The sequence below is a fragment of the Mauremys reevesii genome, linkage group 4 (assembly GCF_016161935.1).
Source record: "Mauremys reevesii isolate NIE-2019 linkage group 4, ASM1616193v1, whole genome shotgun sequence".
Lineage (NCBI taxonomy): Eukaryota > Metazoa > Chordata > Testudines > Geoemydidae > Mauremys > Mauremys reevesii.
This window is the reverse complement of record NC_052626.1, coordinates 33,143,658-33,161,089: the sequence shown is the minus strand read 5'-3', so window position 1 is coordinate 33,161,089 and position 17,432 is coordinate 33,143,658. Positions and strand designations below refer to the sequence as shown.

Genomic DNA, 17,432 nt, shown 5'->3' with positions numbered 1-17,432 from the left:
TGTGGTTGTCTAGATTAGGTCCCCAGCCCAGTAAAGATGTGTCTGTTGTCAATACCAATGTTGGAGGTAGCTGAGTGAAGGGGACCCCGCGCAGACATGCTGTGGGTCTTTCCACCATTTGAGAGAGTCTTTGATTATCAAGGACATTAACAGTGGTTTGGTCAATCTGTCTGTTTGGTTCATATTCCGTTTTGAGCCATGCCTGAAGGCAATGCAGGTGGAGCCTTGCACAAGTTATTGCAAGGTGCCTGCTGCCATGTACTCCAGTAGTTAAAGGCAATTCCTGGCCAAGGTCTGGGGGCTGATATGGATGGTGTCAATTAAGATTGTTAGCGTATTGAACCTGTGTAGTGGGAGGAAGGCTTTGACCTTTACTGCATCTAGATAAGCAGCAAAGAGTCCTGTGGCACCTTATAGACTAACAGACTAACGTCACGTCTGTTAGTCTATAAAGTGCCACAGGACTCTTTGCTGCTTTTACAGATCCAGACTAACACGGCTACCCCTCTGATACTTGCATCTAGATAGGCTCCTATGAATTCTAGATGTTGCACTGGAGTTAGTCAATTTTTGAGTGTTCAGATGTAGTCCCAACTCCATAAATAATCTATAGCAGTGGTTCTCAACCTGCAACCCAATCAGCACACAGCTGTGGCCCCATGTGACATCCTCAGGGTCATACAGGTAGTGTGTGTGTTATGTGCGCACAATATACACCTCTACCCTGATATAACGCGACCAGATATAACACGAATTCGGATACAACACGGTAAAGCAGTACTCCGGGGGGATAGCGTTATATCGAGGTAGAGGTGTATAGAGAATTGCATATACACCCCACAATGGTAAATAAGTTGAGAAGCACTGATATATACTCTTCTGCATGGCTGATAGGGCATCAAACAGTTGTACCTTGAGTAGGCAGTCATCTAGATATGGATATATCATGATTCCTAATTTTCAAAGACATGCTGCTACCACAGATTGGACCTTCAAGAACACTCTGGATGCAGATGGTAGGCTTAATGGAAGTACCCTGTGTTGAAAATGGTCTTGACCTAGGCTGAATCTCAGGAACTTTCTGTGGAATGGCTGGATCTTGATATGAAAACAAGCATCTTGTAGGGCAAGGGCCGAGAACCAGTCTCCCTAGTCCTGATATGAAATTACTGATGCTAATTTAACCACCTTGAATCTTTGTGCCTTTACAGATTTGTTGAGCAATCTCAGATCCAGAATGGGTCTCCATCCTGTATTCTTTTCCAGTATCAGGAATATTTGGAGTATATTTTCCCTCTGTGCTGATTGGGAAGTTGTTCTATAGCACTGAGGTTTGACATGGCATATTTCCTGATGTAACAGACACTCGTGAGAGGGGTCCTTGAAGAGGGAGAGAGAGAGAGGATGGTTAGGAGGGAGGGAGGGAGAGAGGGAAAGTGAACTAAATAACCATTGGAGATTATTTCCAGTACCCACTTATCTGACATTATCTTTTCCCCATTTTGTCAAAAGAACAAGGCGGTGTCTAAAAAGATAGAGATAACATGAATTTTGCAGCAACTGATGGTGGCTAGGGGCCTCAGGCTATATATCAAACTGATATTTCGACGTTGAAGGCTGTGCAGTTGAGGTTTGGGGTGCTGCCACCCTTTGTTTTTGTATCTGTTGTCTCTTCCACTGAGGTTCATAGTTTCTCTGGGGTGGACGTAACTGGGCAGGTCAGGATCTTTGTGATGTCTGAGTTTTGCTGTACCTCCTTTTCTGTGCAGGTATGTAGATCCCCAGGAAATGCAATATGGCTCGAGTAGTTTAGTGCGTGGAGGGAATCATCTGTTTTTTTCCATGAAGAGTTTGGATCTTTTGACTGGAAGGTCCTCCTCGGTCATGTGGACTTCTCTTGGGAGGCTGGAAAGGTGAAGTCACATAGCTCTCCTGAGAAGCTGTATCAGCAGTGTCTAGTGAAGTCTGCAATGATGTACTTGCCAGAAGCTGGCCCTCAGCAATGATGAGTTGGAACTGCACTCTTTGATCATTTGGGAGGTGTTCAATAAAGGTGCTGAATTTCGATAATTGAGGTAGTTATATTTCACCATTAAGGCCTGATAATTAGCAATCCTAAACTGCAGGGTTGCCGATGAGTACAATTTCCTGCCAAATAAGTTCATTTTTTCCCAGTCCTTGTGATAGGGTGTTGATTTAGCATGATGCTGTCTGCCACGTTTATTTACAGCATCTATCACAAGGGAATTTAGTGATGGATGGGAGAAGAGAAAGTCCATGTCTTAAAAGGGGACATAATATTTTTTATCTGGACTTTTGCATGTGGGCAGTGTCATGGCTGGTGTTTGCCTGATGGGTTTGGCTGGGTCTAGTATCTTCCATATGTCCTTATCAGGTTGCATTGCATTCTCTATCAATGAGGCAATTGATAGAGAATGCAATGCGACCTGATAAGGACATATGGAAGATGTCCAGCAGCTTGTATTGTGTCTCCTTTATTTCTTCAAAGGGATCTGAAGTGAGTCCACCACTGTCTTGGTGAGGTCTTGAAATTGTTTAAAGTCATCTGGCATAGTTTATGGAGGAGGCATAATGGCTTCAAATGGAATGGATGATTAGATGTTTGTTAATGGAGTAATTTCTTTATCCAGTCTTGCTTCCTGTTCCTCAAAAATCTCCTCTTGAGGATCAGGGGGTCTAGAAAGGGAAGTTGAGGGAGATTGTTTTCCTCTATCCCTATGTGATAGACATGTGAGACATTTGAGGTCCTAGAGAACTGGTGTGTCTGGAGGCTTCCCATGGGTCCCAATACGGCCAACTGGAGTGGTGCAAGTGGGTGGGCCTTGCCTGTCATCGGTTTTGTGGCTTTGTAACTGTTTCTAGGTGATTGGTCCCTTGATGTTGTCCTGGGGAACTTTGTACTGAGACTGAAGATATGTTATCATCATCCTCTTCTTCACTTGATAGAGGAGGAGCAGAAAAGGAGACTGATGAGGAGTGTCTTGGTACCGTGGGGAATTCAGGAGACTGAGATGTGGTCGGTGCCAGTACTGAGTAATGGGGATTCTAGCATTTCTGAGACCAAGAGGTCTTTGAATAAACAGAATTCCTGTAATACCATGGTAGTAATCAGTACCAACAGAGTCTGCCTAGAGGGGCCTGGTGTCAAGGGATTCAACAGTACCTGTAGTCTTCTGTGGTCCAATGATCAGCCAGAAGATGGTGCTCTGGTCTTTTGTGTGGAAGTGCTTGGTACTGAGGCTCTCCTTGTCTCTGGTGGTGCCATTTTAGAAGAGCTAGCACACTCTCTACTGCTTCTTTTCTCTGACAGAACCAATGCCTCTGAGCCTGTGCCCTTTGTCTTTAGGCTTACTGACAGTACTGGTACTTGAGGAGCCTAATGACTCATGGGTACCCTGTTGCGGTTTGATCAGTGCCAAGGTGGATGATTTTGCGGGGGATCTCTTTTTTCCCAGTCAATTCTTCAGTTTGGGGACTGGTAGCCCTCTTTTTTTGGTGGTTTTGTGAGAGGAATCAGCAGATATCCTCATTGAATCCACCTGGGAGTGATGTCCCAACGACACTGACAGTCATGTTGGGGACTGTTGCTCTGGGGTGATAAAACTGACCTTAGATCAGAGAAGTCTGCGCTTCAGTTCATGGCTTTTTCCTATTCCTGATTTTAATTTCAGACAGAAAGTACACTTTTGTGGTAAGTGAAATTCTCCTAGGCAGTGAATGCAGCATGAATGGCCAGTCCTGACCAGAATAACTTTTCTGCAGGAGAGATAGCATTTAAACCCAGGGAAGCCAGGCATGCCCCTTTTTGGGTTTTGTTTCCCCAAAGAGGAAGAGATAACTGTTTTTGAAAGCCCCCCACCCTCTATTTTTTTTTTAGAAAAGAAAAAAAGAGTAATATTAATCTAGGTAACAAACTCTATTTTCTACACTACTAACTAGAAATAAAGTTTAGAAATGAATCATCACTCAGACTCTTCTAATGCTCCATCTCAGGCCAAGAGAAATTGAGAATGAAAAGATGGTTACTCACCGTTGTAACTGTTGTTCTTCGAGATGTGTTGCTCATATCCATTCCATGTAGGTGTATGCGCGCCGCGTGCACATTCGTCGGAAGACTTTTACCCTAGCAACTCAGTGGGTCAGCTGGGCGCCCCCTGGAGTGGCGCCACCATGGCCGCGGATATATACCCCAGCCGACTCACCCACTCCTCAGTTCCTTCTTGCCGGCTACTCCGACAGTGGGGAAGGAGGGTGGGTGTGGAATGGATATGAGCAACACATCTCGAAGAACAACAGTTACAACGGTGAGTAACCGTCTTTTCTTCTTCGAGTGATTGCTCATATCCATTCCATGTAGGTGATTCCCAAGCCTTACCTAGGCGGTGGGGTCGGAGTGAGACGTGGCGGAATGCAAAACTGCCGAGCCGAAGGCCGCATCGTCTCTAGACTGCTATACCAGAGCGTAGTGCGAAGCAAACGTATGGACCGATGACCAGGTCGCTGCACGGCATATCTCCTGAACCGGTACATGTGCCAGGAAAGCGGCTGAAGAAGCCTGAGACCTGGTAGAATGGGCAGTGAGGTGGCCCGCTGGAACATGGGCCAAGTCATAGCACGTGCGGATGCATGCTGTCAGCCACGAGGAGATTCTCTGAGTGGAGATGGGAAGGCCTTTCATGCGGTCCGCTATGGCCCAAAGAGCTGGGGGGACTTACAAAAGGGCCTTGTACGGTCAATATAAAATGCAAGCACCCTGCGGACATCCAGGGAGTGTAATCTCTGCTCCCGTGATGATGAATGAGGTTTGGGGTAGAAAACTGGGAGGAAGATGTCCTGACCGGTGTGGAAGGCCGAGACCACCTTAGGGAGAAAAGCGGGATGTGGCCGCAATTGAACTTTGTCCTTGTGAAAGACCGTGTAAGGAGGGTCTACAGTGAGAGCTCGGATCTCAGAGACCCTCCGAGCCGAAGTAATGGCCACCAGAAAAACTGTCTTCCATGACAGGTATAGGAGAGAACAGGTTGCCATCGGCTCAAAGGGCGGACCCCTGAGCCTGCTGAGTACCAAGTTCAGGTCCCAGGTAGGGGTGGGGTGACGGATCTGAGGGTAGAGACATTCCAGCCCTTTACGGAACCTAGCGACCACCGGGTGAGAAAACACCGAGTGCCCACCTTCGCCCGGATGAAAAGCGGATATGGCTGCTAAGTGGACCTTCAGGGACGATAAGGCCAGGCCCTGCTCTTTAAGGTGCCATAGGTAGTCCAGGATAACTGGCACGGAGACCGTCGTGGGCGCAAGAGCCCGTGAGACACACCAGAGCGAGAAACGCTTCCACTTGGCCAAGTATGTGGAGCAAGTGGAAGGTTTCCTGCTGCTGAGCAGGACATGTTGCACAGGTGCGGAGCAGCGTAGCTCTGAGGCATCTAGCCACGCAGGAGCCACGCCGTGAGGTGGAGAGCGTGGAGGTCCGGATGGCGGAGACTGCCGTGTTCCTGAGTTATAAGGTCCGGGCAGAGGGAGAGGGTGATCGGCGGGGACACAGAGAGGCTGAGCAGCGTGGTGTACCAGGGTTGCCTGACCCATGCCGGAGCAATCAGGATCAGATGAGCCCTGTCCTGACAGAGCTTCAGCAGAACCTTGTGGACCAATGGGAACGGGGGAAACGCATAGCACAGTTGGTGAGTCCATGGAATGAGAAATGCATCCGAGATCGACCCTGGTGAGTGCCCCCGGAACGAGCAGAACGTTTGGCACTTCCTGTTCGCACGCGTCACGAAGAGGTCCACCTGGGGAAATCCCCACTTGTGAAAAATGGTGTGGATAATATCTGGTCTTATGGACCACTCGTGGCACAGGAAGGATCTGCTCAACCGATCCGCAAGAGTGTTCCGAACTCCCGGGAGAAAGGATGCTACCAGGTCAATCGTATGTGCTATGCAGAAGTCCCATAACTGGATGGCTTCTCGGCAAAGGGGGGAAGAGCGGGCTCCGCCCTGTTTGTTGATGTAGTACATGGCTGTTGTGTTGTCCATGAAGATGGAGACACAACAGCCGGATAGAAGCCTGCGGAACGCCTGACATGCGAGACGGACCGCTCTGAGTTCCCGAACGTTTATGTGGAGCGAGAGCTCCTCTGATGACCACAGGCCCTGTGTGCGCAGTTGGCCCTGGTGGGCTCCCCAGCCGAGGGAAGACGCGTCTTTCGTTAGAGACAACGTGGGCTGGGGCGGGTGAAAGGGCAACCCTGCACACACCACGGAGGGGTTCAGCCACCAGTCGAGGGAATGAAGCACATTCGGCGGCACAGTGACCAAGGTGTCTATTGAGTCTCTGGCCAGACGGTACACTGAGTGGAGCCACATCTGAAAGGGGCGGAGCCGGAGCCTGGCGTACTTGGTGACGTACGTACACGCCGCCATGTGCCCCAGCAGAGCGAGGCCAGTGTGAACCGAGGTCGTGGGGAAGGCTTGAAGGCTGCGGATGACGGCCGTCAACGCCAGGAACCTCGGCTGAGGAAGACAGGCCTTGGCCAGAGTGGAATCCAAGGTCGCGCCTATAAAGTCCAGCCTCTGCGTGGGAACCAGGGTGGATTTGTCCACGTTGAGCAGCAGGCCGAGGCTCGTGAACAGGTCCTGTGCCACTCGCACATGCTCTCTGACTTGTTCCCTGGAAGCCCTTTTCAGGAGCCAGTCGTCCAGGTAGGGGAACACGTGGAGCCCTTGGCGCCGGAGGTGGGCGGCTACCACTGCCATGCACTTCGTGAACACCCGAGGTGCTATGGAGATGCCGAAGGGAAGGACCGCGAACTGGAAGTGTCGACGGCCCGCCACAAAGCGGAGGAATTGTCTGTGCGGAGGGAATATGGCTATATGAAAGTAAGCGTCTTTCATGTCGAGGGCAGCATACCAGTCCCCGGGGTCCAAGGAGGGGATGATGGTCCCTAGGGAGACCATCCAGAACTTTAACTTCAAAAGGAAATTGTTGAGGCCACGGAGGTCGAGGATCGCCCTGAGACCTCCTTTTGACTTCGGGATTAGGAAGTAACAGGAGTAAAATCCTCTACCCCAATCTTTCTTTGGTACCTCCTCCACTGCTCCGATGCTGAGGAGCATCTGCACCTCTTGCAAGAGGAATTGCTCGTGAGAGGGGTCCCTGAAGAGGGACTGGGAGGGAGGACGGTAAGGCGGGGTGGAAGCAAACTGGAGGTGGTATCCGTGCTTCATGGTGCGCAGGACCCAGACATCTGAGGTCAAGAGGAACCGCGCAGGGAAAAAATAAGAGAGGCGGTTGGAGAACAGGGGGGGAAGGATCCCAAGCTGGGAAAGGTATGCTGTCCCCGGGTGTGCCTTCAAAAGGACGTCTTCAGGTCCGGCTGCGTCTTAGAGGCTCCGCGATTTTGGCCTGCTTGAGGGCCGGAATAGCGTCTGCGGCCTCCTCGTCCTCGGCGTCTGCTAAAGTCCTGTCCACGTCTAGGGACAGAGTAGGGACGGAAGCGTTGAGGGCGGTAAGTGCGGCGCTGGATGACAGACGTATGCATACCTAGATTATGCATAGTAACCCGATTGTCCTTCAGGCTCTGCAGCCTAGAGTCAGTTTTCTCCGAAAAAAGGTCTTTCCCCTCAAAGGGCAAATCTTGAATGGTGTACTGGAGTTCAGGCAGAAGGTTGGATGCCTGCAACCAAGAGATGCGCCTCATGGTAACACCTGCTGCCAAGGTTCGGGCTGCGGAGTCAGCTGCATCCAGGGAGGCCTGCAAGGACGTTCTAGCCACCTTCTTTCCTTCCTCCAGGAAGGCCTTGTACTCTTGGCGAGAATCTGGGGGAAGCAACTCCCGGAACTTCGCCATCTCCGTCCAGGTATTATAGTCATAACGACTCAGCACGCATGTTGATTGGCAACCCGGAGTTGCAAGGCGCCCGCTGAGTAAACTTTACGGCCCAGGAGGTCCATCCTCCTGGCCTCTTTGGACTTCGGCACGGGGGCCGGTTGACCATGGCGCTCCTTGTCATTCACTGACTGGACGACTAGGGAGGAGGGAGGAGGGTGCATGTAAAGATACTCATACCCCCTGGATGGCACCATATATTTCCGCTTGACCCCCTTAGCCGTTGGTGGAATTGATGCAGGCGATTGCCAGAGGGTATCTGCCTTGGCCTGGATCATCTTAATGAATGGCAGGGCCACACTCATGGGTGCATCCGCCGCCAAGATGCTGCACACAGGGTCCTCGACCTCTGGGACCTCCTCTATCTGCAAGTTGATATTCAGGGCAATCCGCCTAAGGAGGTCCTGATGAGAAGCAAGGTCGACTGGAGGTGGGCTGGAGGATGACGCGCCCGCCACTGCCTCATCAGGCAAAGAGGACGACGATACCCCGGGGGCCAGGACATCTGGCATCTGCTCCTCGATCTGAGGCTCCTGTTCAGGAGGCATCGGGGAGGTGACCGGAGGCGGTAACTGGCCGTCTCCGCCCGCAGGTGGAGGGCGAGTAATTGTGGCCTCAGGGGCCCGACGGTCAGAGGTGGCGGCCCATGATGGAGCAAGTGGAGCACCTTGGGCCTGATGGTACGCCCAAGGTGTCCAAAAGGGCCACTGCTGGTTACCCTGCGTTTCAGGCTGCGGGTCCTGAAACAGGCCCTCCGGTACGTCTGCCTCCGGGTCTTGTGAATAGTAGCTCCCCATGTGCGAGGACGCCGAGGGATGTCTGGACGGCCATGGTGGTGCGGATAGGCCTTCAGCCGATGTTCACACTGACTTGGTACTTTTCCGCACCGGGGAGCGGTGCCGGGAGAAACTGCGGTGCCGAGAACGGGACCGGGACCTGCGACCGGCTCGGTGCCGGGAGGTCGACCTGGACCTGGTGTAACGGCGCCTGGAGCGGCTTCTAGAGGAGCGGTGCCGTGACCGGTGCCGAGACCTCGACTGGTGACAGGAGAAATACGACGGCGACCGGGATCTAGAGTGGTGCCGTGAGTCCGATCGTCGCTGTGCCGAGGAGCGGTGCCGGGACTGTGATCGGCGGAAGGAGCGAGACCGGTGCCGGGACCTGGAGCGACGGCAGGACCGTGACCGGGAGCAGTGCCGGGCGCTGGAGGAGGCAGGATGGATCAGCGCCGGCTTCCCCATCAATTGGACAGCCCGCACCGGCGGTGCCGGGGGCGGTGGCGGTGCCGCATCTGAGAGCGCTATTAGGTCCTTAGCCACCTCACAGACCTCCAGCGTAAAAGGCACCATCAACTCAACCACGGCAGGTGCCAGGGAGACAGGAGCCGGACTCAATGGTCCCTGGGGAGCCAGTGTCGACGGCAACGGCTCAGGCAGTAGCACGGTGGTTGCAGGCACCGTGCGGTGCGGTGGAGCCGTGCCCTCGTGCCGCACCGCGGGTGGTGCCGGGGCGGCAGGGGTCTTAGAAGTCTTCGCTCTAGGAGAGAGCGAGCGCCTCTGGCCTGACTTAGACACTGACGACGTTCGGTGCCGAGAAGGAGCGGGTGCACCGGTGCGGCCCGGTGCCAAAGACGAGCTCTTTGCGTCCGACGAAGGCGCACTCGGTGCCGAAGATGGAGGGGTTAAAGCCGCCTCCATGAGGAGCTGTTTTAGTCTAATGTCCCTCTCCTTCTTTGTCCAAGGCTTGAAGGACTTGCAAATTGCGCACTTGGAGGATAAGTGCGACTCCCCGAGGCACTTTAAACAGGAGTCATGCGGATCTCCTGTAGGCATCGGGCGATGACAAGCCGAACACGGCTTGAATCCCGGGGAACCGGGCATGAGCGCCGGCCCCGGTGCGGGGAGGGCAAAAGCCCCGAACCTGACTAAACGTATTAAACTCTAATATAACAACTACAGAAACGACTAACTAGCTAACTTTTAAACTGATTTGAACTATATACAGGAAAGCTATGAGAACGCTAGGGAGGTGAAGGTCAGCTAAGCTGCACTCCACTGTTCCAACGACCGACGCGGTAAGAAGGAACTGAGGAGGGGGTGGGTTGGCTGGGGTATATATCCGCGGCCATGTTGGCGCCACTCCAGGGGGTGCCCAGCCGACCCACTGAGCTGCTAGGGTAAAAGTCTTCCGACGAACATGCACGCGGCGCGCGCACACCTACATGGAATGGATATGAGCAATCACTCGAAGAAGAACTGAGCGTGGTTTGCCTGCGCAGCACTAGATAGCACTGAGGCAAGACACCAGAGAGGGAGAGCACATGTGCACGCCGAACAGGCATTGCTATCTAAAACCTCTAGTCTGGGAGGCGCAGTGACACAGATACATCTACAGAGGAGCACCCATAGGGACACTACTCGAAGAAGTGTGGCTTTTTCTTTGGCAGCACAATGAAGCTTTGGTAAGCCTGCTGTGAGATACTCTGGCAGTACTGACCCTTGAAGTGGAAGGGTTTCCTCTTGTTAGCTGTTATGTAGACCCTAAAGAGTAGAGTATGGAATCTTTGAGGAGTATGGTGAGTCATCAGTCCAGATTACAAGCCTCAGTGACAGGAAGGATGGTGCAGTGTTCAACAGTGACAAAAATGTGGGTAGTGGGAAAAGATCTGGAGGAAAAAAATGCAAGAGTTTTCTTTTATTTATTTGAGTTCCCTATGTTTCTCTATGAAGTAAGAAATGCTTCTCCCTGCATTTCTTAACTGTTGGCTGTTAGAAGTCATTGATTGCTCCAGGAAAACAATAGAACCTTGAGCGTCTGGATTCACCTCAAAATTATTTTTTGTATGACTCTGCTTGCTGCCCTTTGATGTAGCTGCCTGTCCCAAGCCTGGACAAAGTGAGGTTTGAAATCAAGTCTAACTACCGAAGCTTGTTAAAAAATACCAACTAATTGGTTATAGAAAATGGAGCCAAGCTACCATTCTGGTAAAAATGGTTGCTCAATAGAGAATACTACCAACCCCTCATGCTACATGAAGATTCCTGGTAAAAGCCAGTCTCTGGAAGACAGGACCCTTCAAAGCTCTCACAGATCATGAGGGAGATAAACAACTATGAACTTGAAATCCTGAGCATCAGTCAGAGCAGACTGACAGGTGTGCATAAGAAGAATTCCAAGCAAGAGAAAAAAATCTCATCTATGCAGATCTTAGTGACAATGCATGCTTTGCAGGAATAGCACTCAATACAACAGATTCTATGGAAAAATCACTTTTCAACTGGAAACCTATCAACCAACACATCATATGTGCAAGGCTCCAAATCAGATTCCTAAACATGTCAATAATACAGTGCTATGCTCTGACACAGGAACATAGGAGGATAAAGATAAGTACTATAACTAACTCCAAATGTGATTGACAGAATACCAAAACATGATTTACTCATTCTGATGGCTAAAGCGTGATGTGATAACCAAGGAATGGAAAGATCAGTGGGGAAGTGTGGGTTGGAAATCATTAAACCCAAATGGTGAGAGATTCATTTAATTGTGCATGGTTTCCAACCCAGTTCTTGCAAGCACCCTGTTCCCTCATAACGACATATGTAAACAAACACAGAATTCACCAGGTGGCAAAACAAACAAAAAAACAAAAAAACCAAGCTCAATCACATCTGCATTAGCTCAAGATACAGGTCATCTATCCAAAATGCAAACGCATAGCGAGCAGCAGATGCCAACAGCTTTGCCAAACTGAATTTAGAACTGAGAAAGCTCAACTTTAAACAGAAAGGAGCAAAGAAAATCTGCACTACAGAACTGAAAACAAACAAACAAAAAAAGTACTGAGAGAAACTCCAGCTTCAACTAAGGAACAGATTTGAGGCATTGCCAGAGGCAGAGGAAGACCAGGCAACAACTAGACCTAAAGAAAGTGGGCAGCACTCAGTGACAATGTGATTCAAGCAGCAGCAGTTGTAGTTGGATATCAACATAAACAAAGCAAGAATTAGATAAGCCAATAGATACACCATCTTATGGATGAAAGTAAAGCACTGAAAGGAAAACTCCTGAATGCTAAGATCAATGAAATATTGGAAAAAGCAAAAGGAGTACAAGAAAACAGACAAAGCAGTGAAAAGCAATGCAAGGAAAAAAAAAGCGTTATGTTTAAGACTTAGCAGCTGACACTGCTGTTATGATACAAAACCTCAGAGTCGTTTAACTAGTAACTAAACCCCTGTGTGGAAACTTGAAAACAGGAAATGGAACAATAAAAAATACAGACGGAAAATGCTTACAACTGGGGTAGATCAGAACAACAGATGGGCAGGGCATTTTAAATAAATCCTCAACAGACCAAGCCATACCTCAGCACCAGAATTCAATGAAACATGCAAACCTGACCAATTTGATATCAACATCAGTCCCATAGAGATGTCAGAAATACAGGCTACAATCAAGAAGCTCAAAAACAACAGAGCAGTGGGAGATGATCAAATCACAGCAGAAATGCACTTGACACTACAACCCTAACCAAACTGACAGAGCTGTTTAATGAGGTCTGGGGAAAAAGAGACCACTTCTAACCAGCGGATATATAGAATAATTCTCAGAATACTCAAAAATGGTGTGTGATGTTACAGCCTATATGATTTTATAAAAATATGCTAAAGAGTAAATATAATGTAACTGGAATATGCTTCATGCAAAAGGTCTCTTGTAAAGTATCATTACAACGCTTATAATCTACTGAGTATGATCATCCTATTTGTATAAATGTAACACTCTTGTATCTGAAACGAGAAATATGAAATATAACTCGGAGGGCCTATTTTAATTATGCAAAGTGTGGGTCATTAACGGTGGTATAGAATCTTGATGACTCCCATTAACCAGGGCAATTGACTGGATGGCTCTGTTTGCAGACAGGCCTTCCTGTGAGTCAGGCTGGAAGGAATGAAGGCTTGAAGGCTTGCAGTGACATGTGATCATGTCACCTGAACTGGAATCCATCTTTAACCTGGTGTCTTTCCATTGAGAAGGAGGGCATGGGAACCCAGAGAGGGACAAAAGGATTCCTGCCTTATGCAAAAGATATATAAATGGGTGGAACAGAACAAAGGGAGGAGAGGAGCCATCATGAAGAATCCCCTAGCCACCACCTGAGCTGGAACAAGAGCTGTACCAGGGGAAAGAATTGTGCCCACGCCTGAAAGGTGTCCAGTCTGAGGAAAAAACGGTGAGAATATCTGTATTCAGTTTGATTAGACATAGATTTGCGCATTTTATTTTATTTTGGTTGGTGATTTACTTTGTTCTGTCTGTTACTACCAGGGCCGGCTCCAGACCCCAGTGCGCCAAGCGCGCGCTTGGGGCGGCATTTTGCCGGCAGGGTGGCAGGCGGCTCAGGCGGACCTTCCGCAGGCATGCCAGCGGATGCTCCACCGGAACTGTGGGACCAGTGGAACCTCCGCAGGCACGTCTGCAAGAGGTCCCCCAGAGCCGCGGGACCGGCGAACGCCAGAGCGCGCCCCACAGCGCGCCGCCCTGCTTGGGGCGGCGGGATTCCTAGAGCCACCCCTGGTTACTACTTGGAACCACTTAAATCCTACTTTCTGTATTTAATAAAATCACTTTTTACTTATTAATTGACCCAGAGTATGTATTAAGCAAACAGCCATGAATATCTCTCTATCAGTGTTAAAGAGAGTGGGCATCTAAGTGTTAACGACAAGCACATTTCTGTGAGCTGCTTTCAGGTAAACCTGCAGCTTTTTCGGCAAGTAATTCAGACCCTGGGTCTTTGTTGGAGCAGACGGGAATGTCTGGCTCAGCAAGACAGGGTGCTGGAGGTCCTGAGCTAGCAGGGAAAACAGGAGCAGTGGTAGTCTTGGCACATCAGTTGGCAGCTCCCAGGAGCGTTTATGTGATCCAACCCGTCACATGGTGATTTTACTGACCAATGACTGGAGAGGAATCACTACTCTCTGTAGCAGGAAAAGTCTTCTATAGTGTGATACTATACAGGATGAAAGAGGCATTGGATGCAAAGCTTAGGGAAGAAGCATCTGGATTCAAGCTGAAGATATCTTGTGTAGATCAGATATTCACACTAAGGACTATCACAAAAATGCATACAATGGCAGGCTCCCCTTATCATCAATTTAGTCTAATTTCAAAAGGCATTTAACAGACTGCATAGGCATACATTGTGAAATATTCTTCAGTCTTATGAAATTCCAGCTAAAGTTGTCATCATCAAGACTAAATACATTGATGCAAACAATGCTGTAAGGGTAAACAACCAGACCCAATGGTTCAACATGGACACAAGCATTATTGTTTGGGATTGCCATAGATTGGATAATTAAGAAGTACATTAACAACACAAACACTGGCATAGTATGGGTAGATGGCAAATGCCTACAGGGCCTAGATGTTGCTGATGATATCACACTAGAGTGACACCTCCAAAAAGCTAAAAAGAAAGACAGACGTGTTGGCAAAAATATCAGGCCTACCAGGACTCACAAACAAATGTCTTTGAAACCCTAGTGTCAAGTAATAACAACATATCAGAAGGCAAAAAAAAAGAAAGTTCATTTACCTAAGCAGCGCCATATTTGCTAACAGAGTTTTTATGAAATAAGTGATATCAAGGATAGGAAAGGCATCCACAGCATTCACTAAAAACTCAACAACCTATGGAAATCAAAGGTATACAGTACCAAAACAAAACTAAACTTTCAACTCAAATGTAATCTCAGTGCTAACATACTGCTGAAAGAGCTGAAGATCTTAAAATGTTACACAGAAAGCTCGATGCCTTTGAAAATAAATGCCTGTGAAAGATTCTGGGCATTGGACAGAGAGACTTTCTCAACGATGAGGAGATCTGAGAAATTATCAATCAGCAGCTTATCTCCACTAGAATTAGAAGGAAATGTTGGACATATTTGGGACATGCCAACAGATAGACTCTCACGTAAAGCTCTCAGACTGAACCCAAATGGTGTGAGGAAACAAGAGCACCCCAGAGAAGAACCACCACCCTTAGCAGGGAGGACAGAACAGTCAGTCAATCTCAACGCCATAGAGCAGATGGAAGCAGCAGATAATGACAGAGATGGATGGAAGAGACTAGTTTCTGCCCTGTGTGCCAACATCAGCAAAAGTAGGATGTAGTAAAAAATCATCATCATCATCACCACCACCACCACCACTACTACTACTTATTTAGGATCTCAAACAGTATATTTTATAATACTTTATTTTTAAATAACTTCAGTGTATCTTGTGGAAGAACAATCATGTCCTTTTAAAAAAAGAAACTACACTAGCAGTTGTCTAATTACAAATAATGTTCCTTTTCCAATTTACATGTTCAAGTTATATTAAGCAGCAACTGGATCTAATATAGTCTATTAATGGAAAAGTTATCAGAATATCTCATGAGAAATAATATTTTTGTTTGTAATTTATTAGTAAGATTCTGAATACAAACTTCCTATCTAAATTAAATATAAAAGTACTCCCTTTAGATTCCATAATTACTTGTTTTACAAAAAAAAGAGTGATAGTAAATATAACTCAACATATTTGTATAACAAAAGCATAAATTTAGTACAGTACCTTAATATGTTTTACACCACAGCTGACTAGTTTGTTTGGTTGGTACAAATCCCAAGAAATATCAAATATCTGCAAATAAATCAGAATGCTAGTAAAGATGGCCTTTTTAATACATGTATAATTTTATACATAAATGAAAATAGAAAAAATTCCCATCAAAATGACAAGCAGCACAAAATCTACAGACAGCAAAAAGCCATTTCAGAACTTTTCAAAGAAGTTTATTGGGACTATTTTTTATGCCTCCCCTCAAAAGTTAAAGTGCATTGTACATTATATAAATAGCTTTCATTATCTGTATTTGTCTGGCATACCCAAAGTAACATACAGTTACAGAAGATGTTGTGTGTATATTTAAAAGTTGTAGAAAAAAATCCTATCTTGTGTTTGAGAAATAATATTTGATTATATAAAAAGGGGCACACAGAGGCCTAATGCTGTTTTTTTCTGATGTTTGAGGACTGTGAAGTTGTGCAAGTTAATGTTCTTTTATGCCTTTTCTCATTTTTATGTATTATCTTTAGATTTATATGTCTAAACTAGAAGCTTGATAAAGAGATAAAGTTCAATATTTGTCAGAATGCTCTGAAGGAGTTGTTAATGATATTCTCAAAAGCCTGGAAGAATTTAAATGCCAGCGAGATTATAAAAAATGAAAATAGTCACCAAATGTATATTATTGTTAAATGGAGTTGTATAAGTTCTTGTAACATGTTTTAATAGTGTTCTTTTTGAGTATTCTTTCATTTGTGTAAAAGCTATGAATAAGCCTGCTTCAAAATAGTCTCCAAAGTACTGTGTGTATTCCCCAACTCCTAAGCCACATACACCTAATGAATTACAGAGTTCAAAAGATTTGGCACATTTTGGTTCTCCTGTACCAGGAGTAGGGTCTAGAGTTGCCTCAAATATGACACCTTCAATATATGCTTCTAGGTCTCCACAGAGTATACAAAATATGTGGTGAACCACATATCACCTAAAGCATAGATATTTATGATGCATACATTTTTCCTCAAATAAAGTTAACGTGATCAACTTCTATAATCTACAACAGCTGATATTCAGAAAACAAAAATTCCCAATATGTACACACAGAGGTTTCAACATACCAAAATCCCACCAATACTCCTATTAAGTAGTTATGCTTACCCTGTCTGTATGACCAGGAGCCATAGATAACATTTTTCCTTTTCTCCAGTCCCACACGCATATTGTATTTTTTGAATCCAGACCCACTGAGACCAAACGCTGATAATTTCCAAGAAGTTTAAAAAAAAAAAAAAAAAAAAGGAAAATATCAATATTTGGATCAAGTTCCCATTTAATTTTGAGAGACATCTTACCATACCTGGATTTTTTAAAGAAATCTAATTGTATACAGTAACTCCTCACTTAAAGTCATCCCAGTTAATGTTGTTTCATTGTTACGTTGCCGATCAGTTAGAGAACATGCTCATTTAAAGTTGTGCAATGGTCTCTTATAACATTGTTTGGCAACTGCCTGCTTTGTCCACTGCTTGCAGAAAGAGCAGCCCATTGGAGCTAGTTGGTGGGGGGCTTGGAACCAGGGTGGACTGGCAGCCCCCCATCAGCTCCCCGCTCCCTTAAGTTCCCTGTGCAGCAGCCGCCCAGCAGGTTATCAATTGCCGGGAGTTCAGCTGTCCCTCCTCCCACTGCCATGTGCTGCTCCTGCCCTCTGCCTTGGAGCTGCTCCCAGGAGCCTCCTGCTTGCTGTTTGGGGGGTGGGTGGGAGGAGGAGGGTAATGTCAGGGTATCCCCCTCCCCCCTGCTCCTGGCCCCTGCTTACCCCATCTCCATAGAGCAGGGGGGACACAACAGGGCTTAGGACAGAGGGAGCTTGCTGGCAGCAGCTGCTGTCTCAACTTGC

At 47.4% G+C, this 17,432-nt stretch overlaps 1 protein-coding gene across 3 annotated transcripts in view; it reads right to left on the bottom strand.

Annotated features, from left to right (window-relative positions):
• EML5 (EMAP like 5) overlaps positions 1-17,432 on the bottom strand; it is a 327,745-nt gene that overhangs the window by 219,750 nt on the left and 90,563 nt on the right. For all 3 annotated transcript variants that reach the window (XM_039537037.1, XM_039537038.1, XM_039537039.1), the window contains exons 6-7: positions 16,694-16,792; positions 15,542-15,610 (exon numbers count right to left, since the gene is read on the bottom strand). In XM_039537037.1, coding sequence (XP_039392971.1) covers positions 15,542-15,610; positions 16,694-16,792 — 168 coding nt within the window. The remainder of the gene's footprint in view (positions 1-15,541; positions 15,611-16,693; positions 16,793-17,432) is intronic.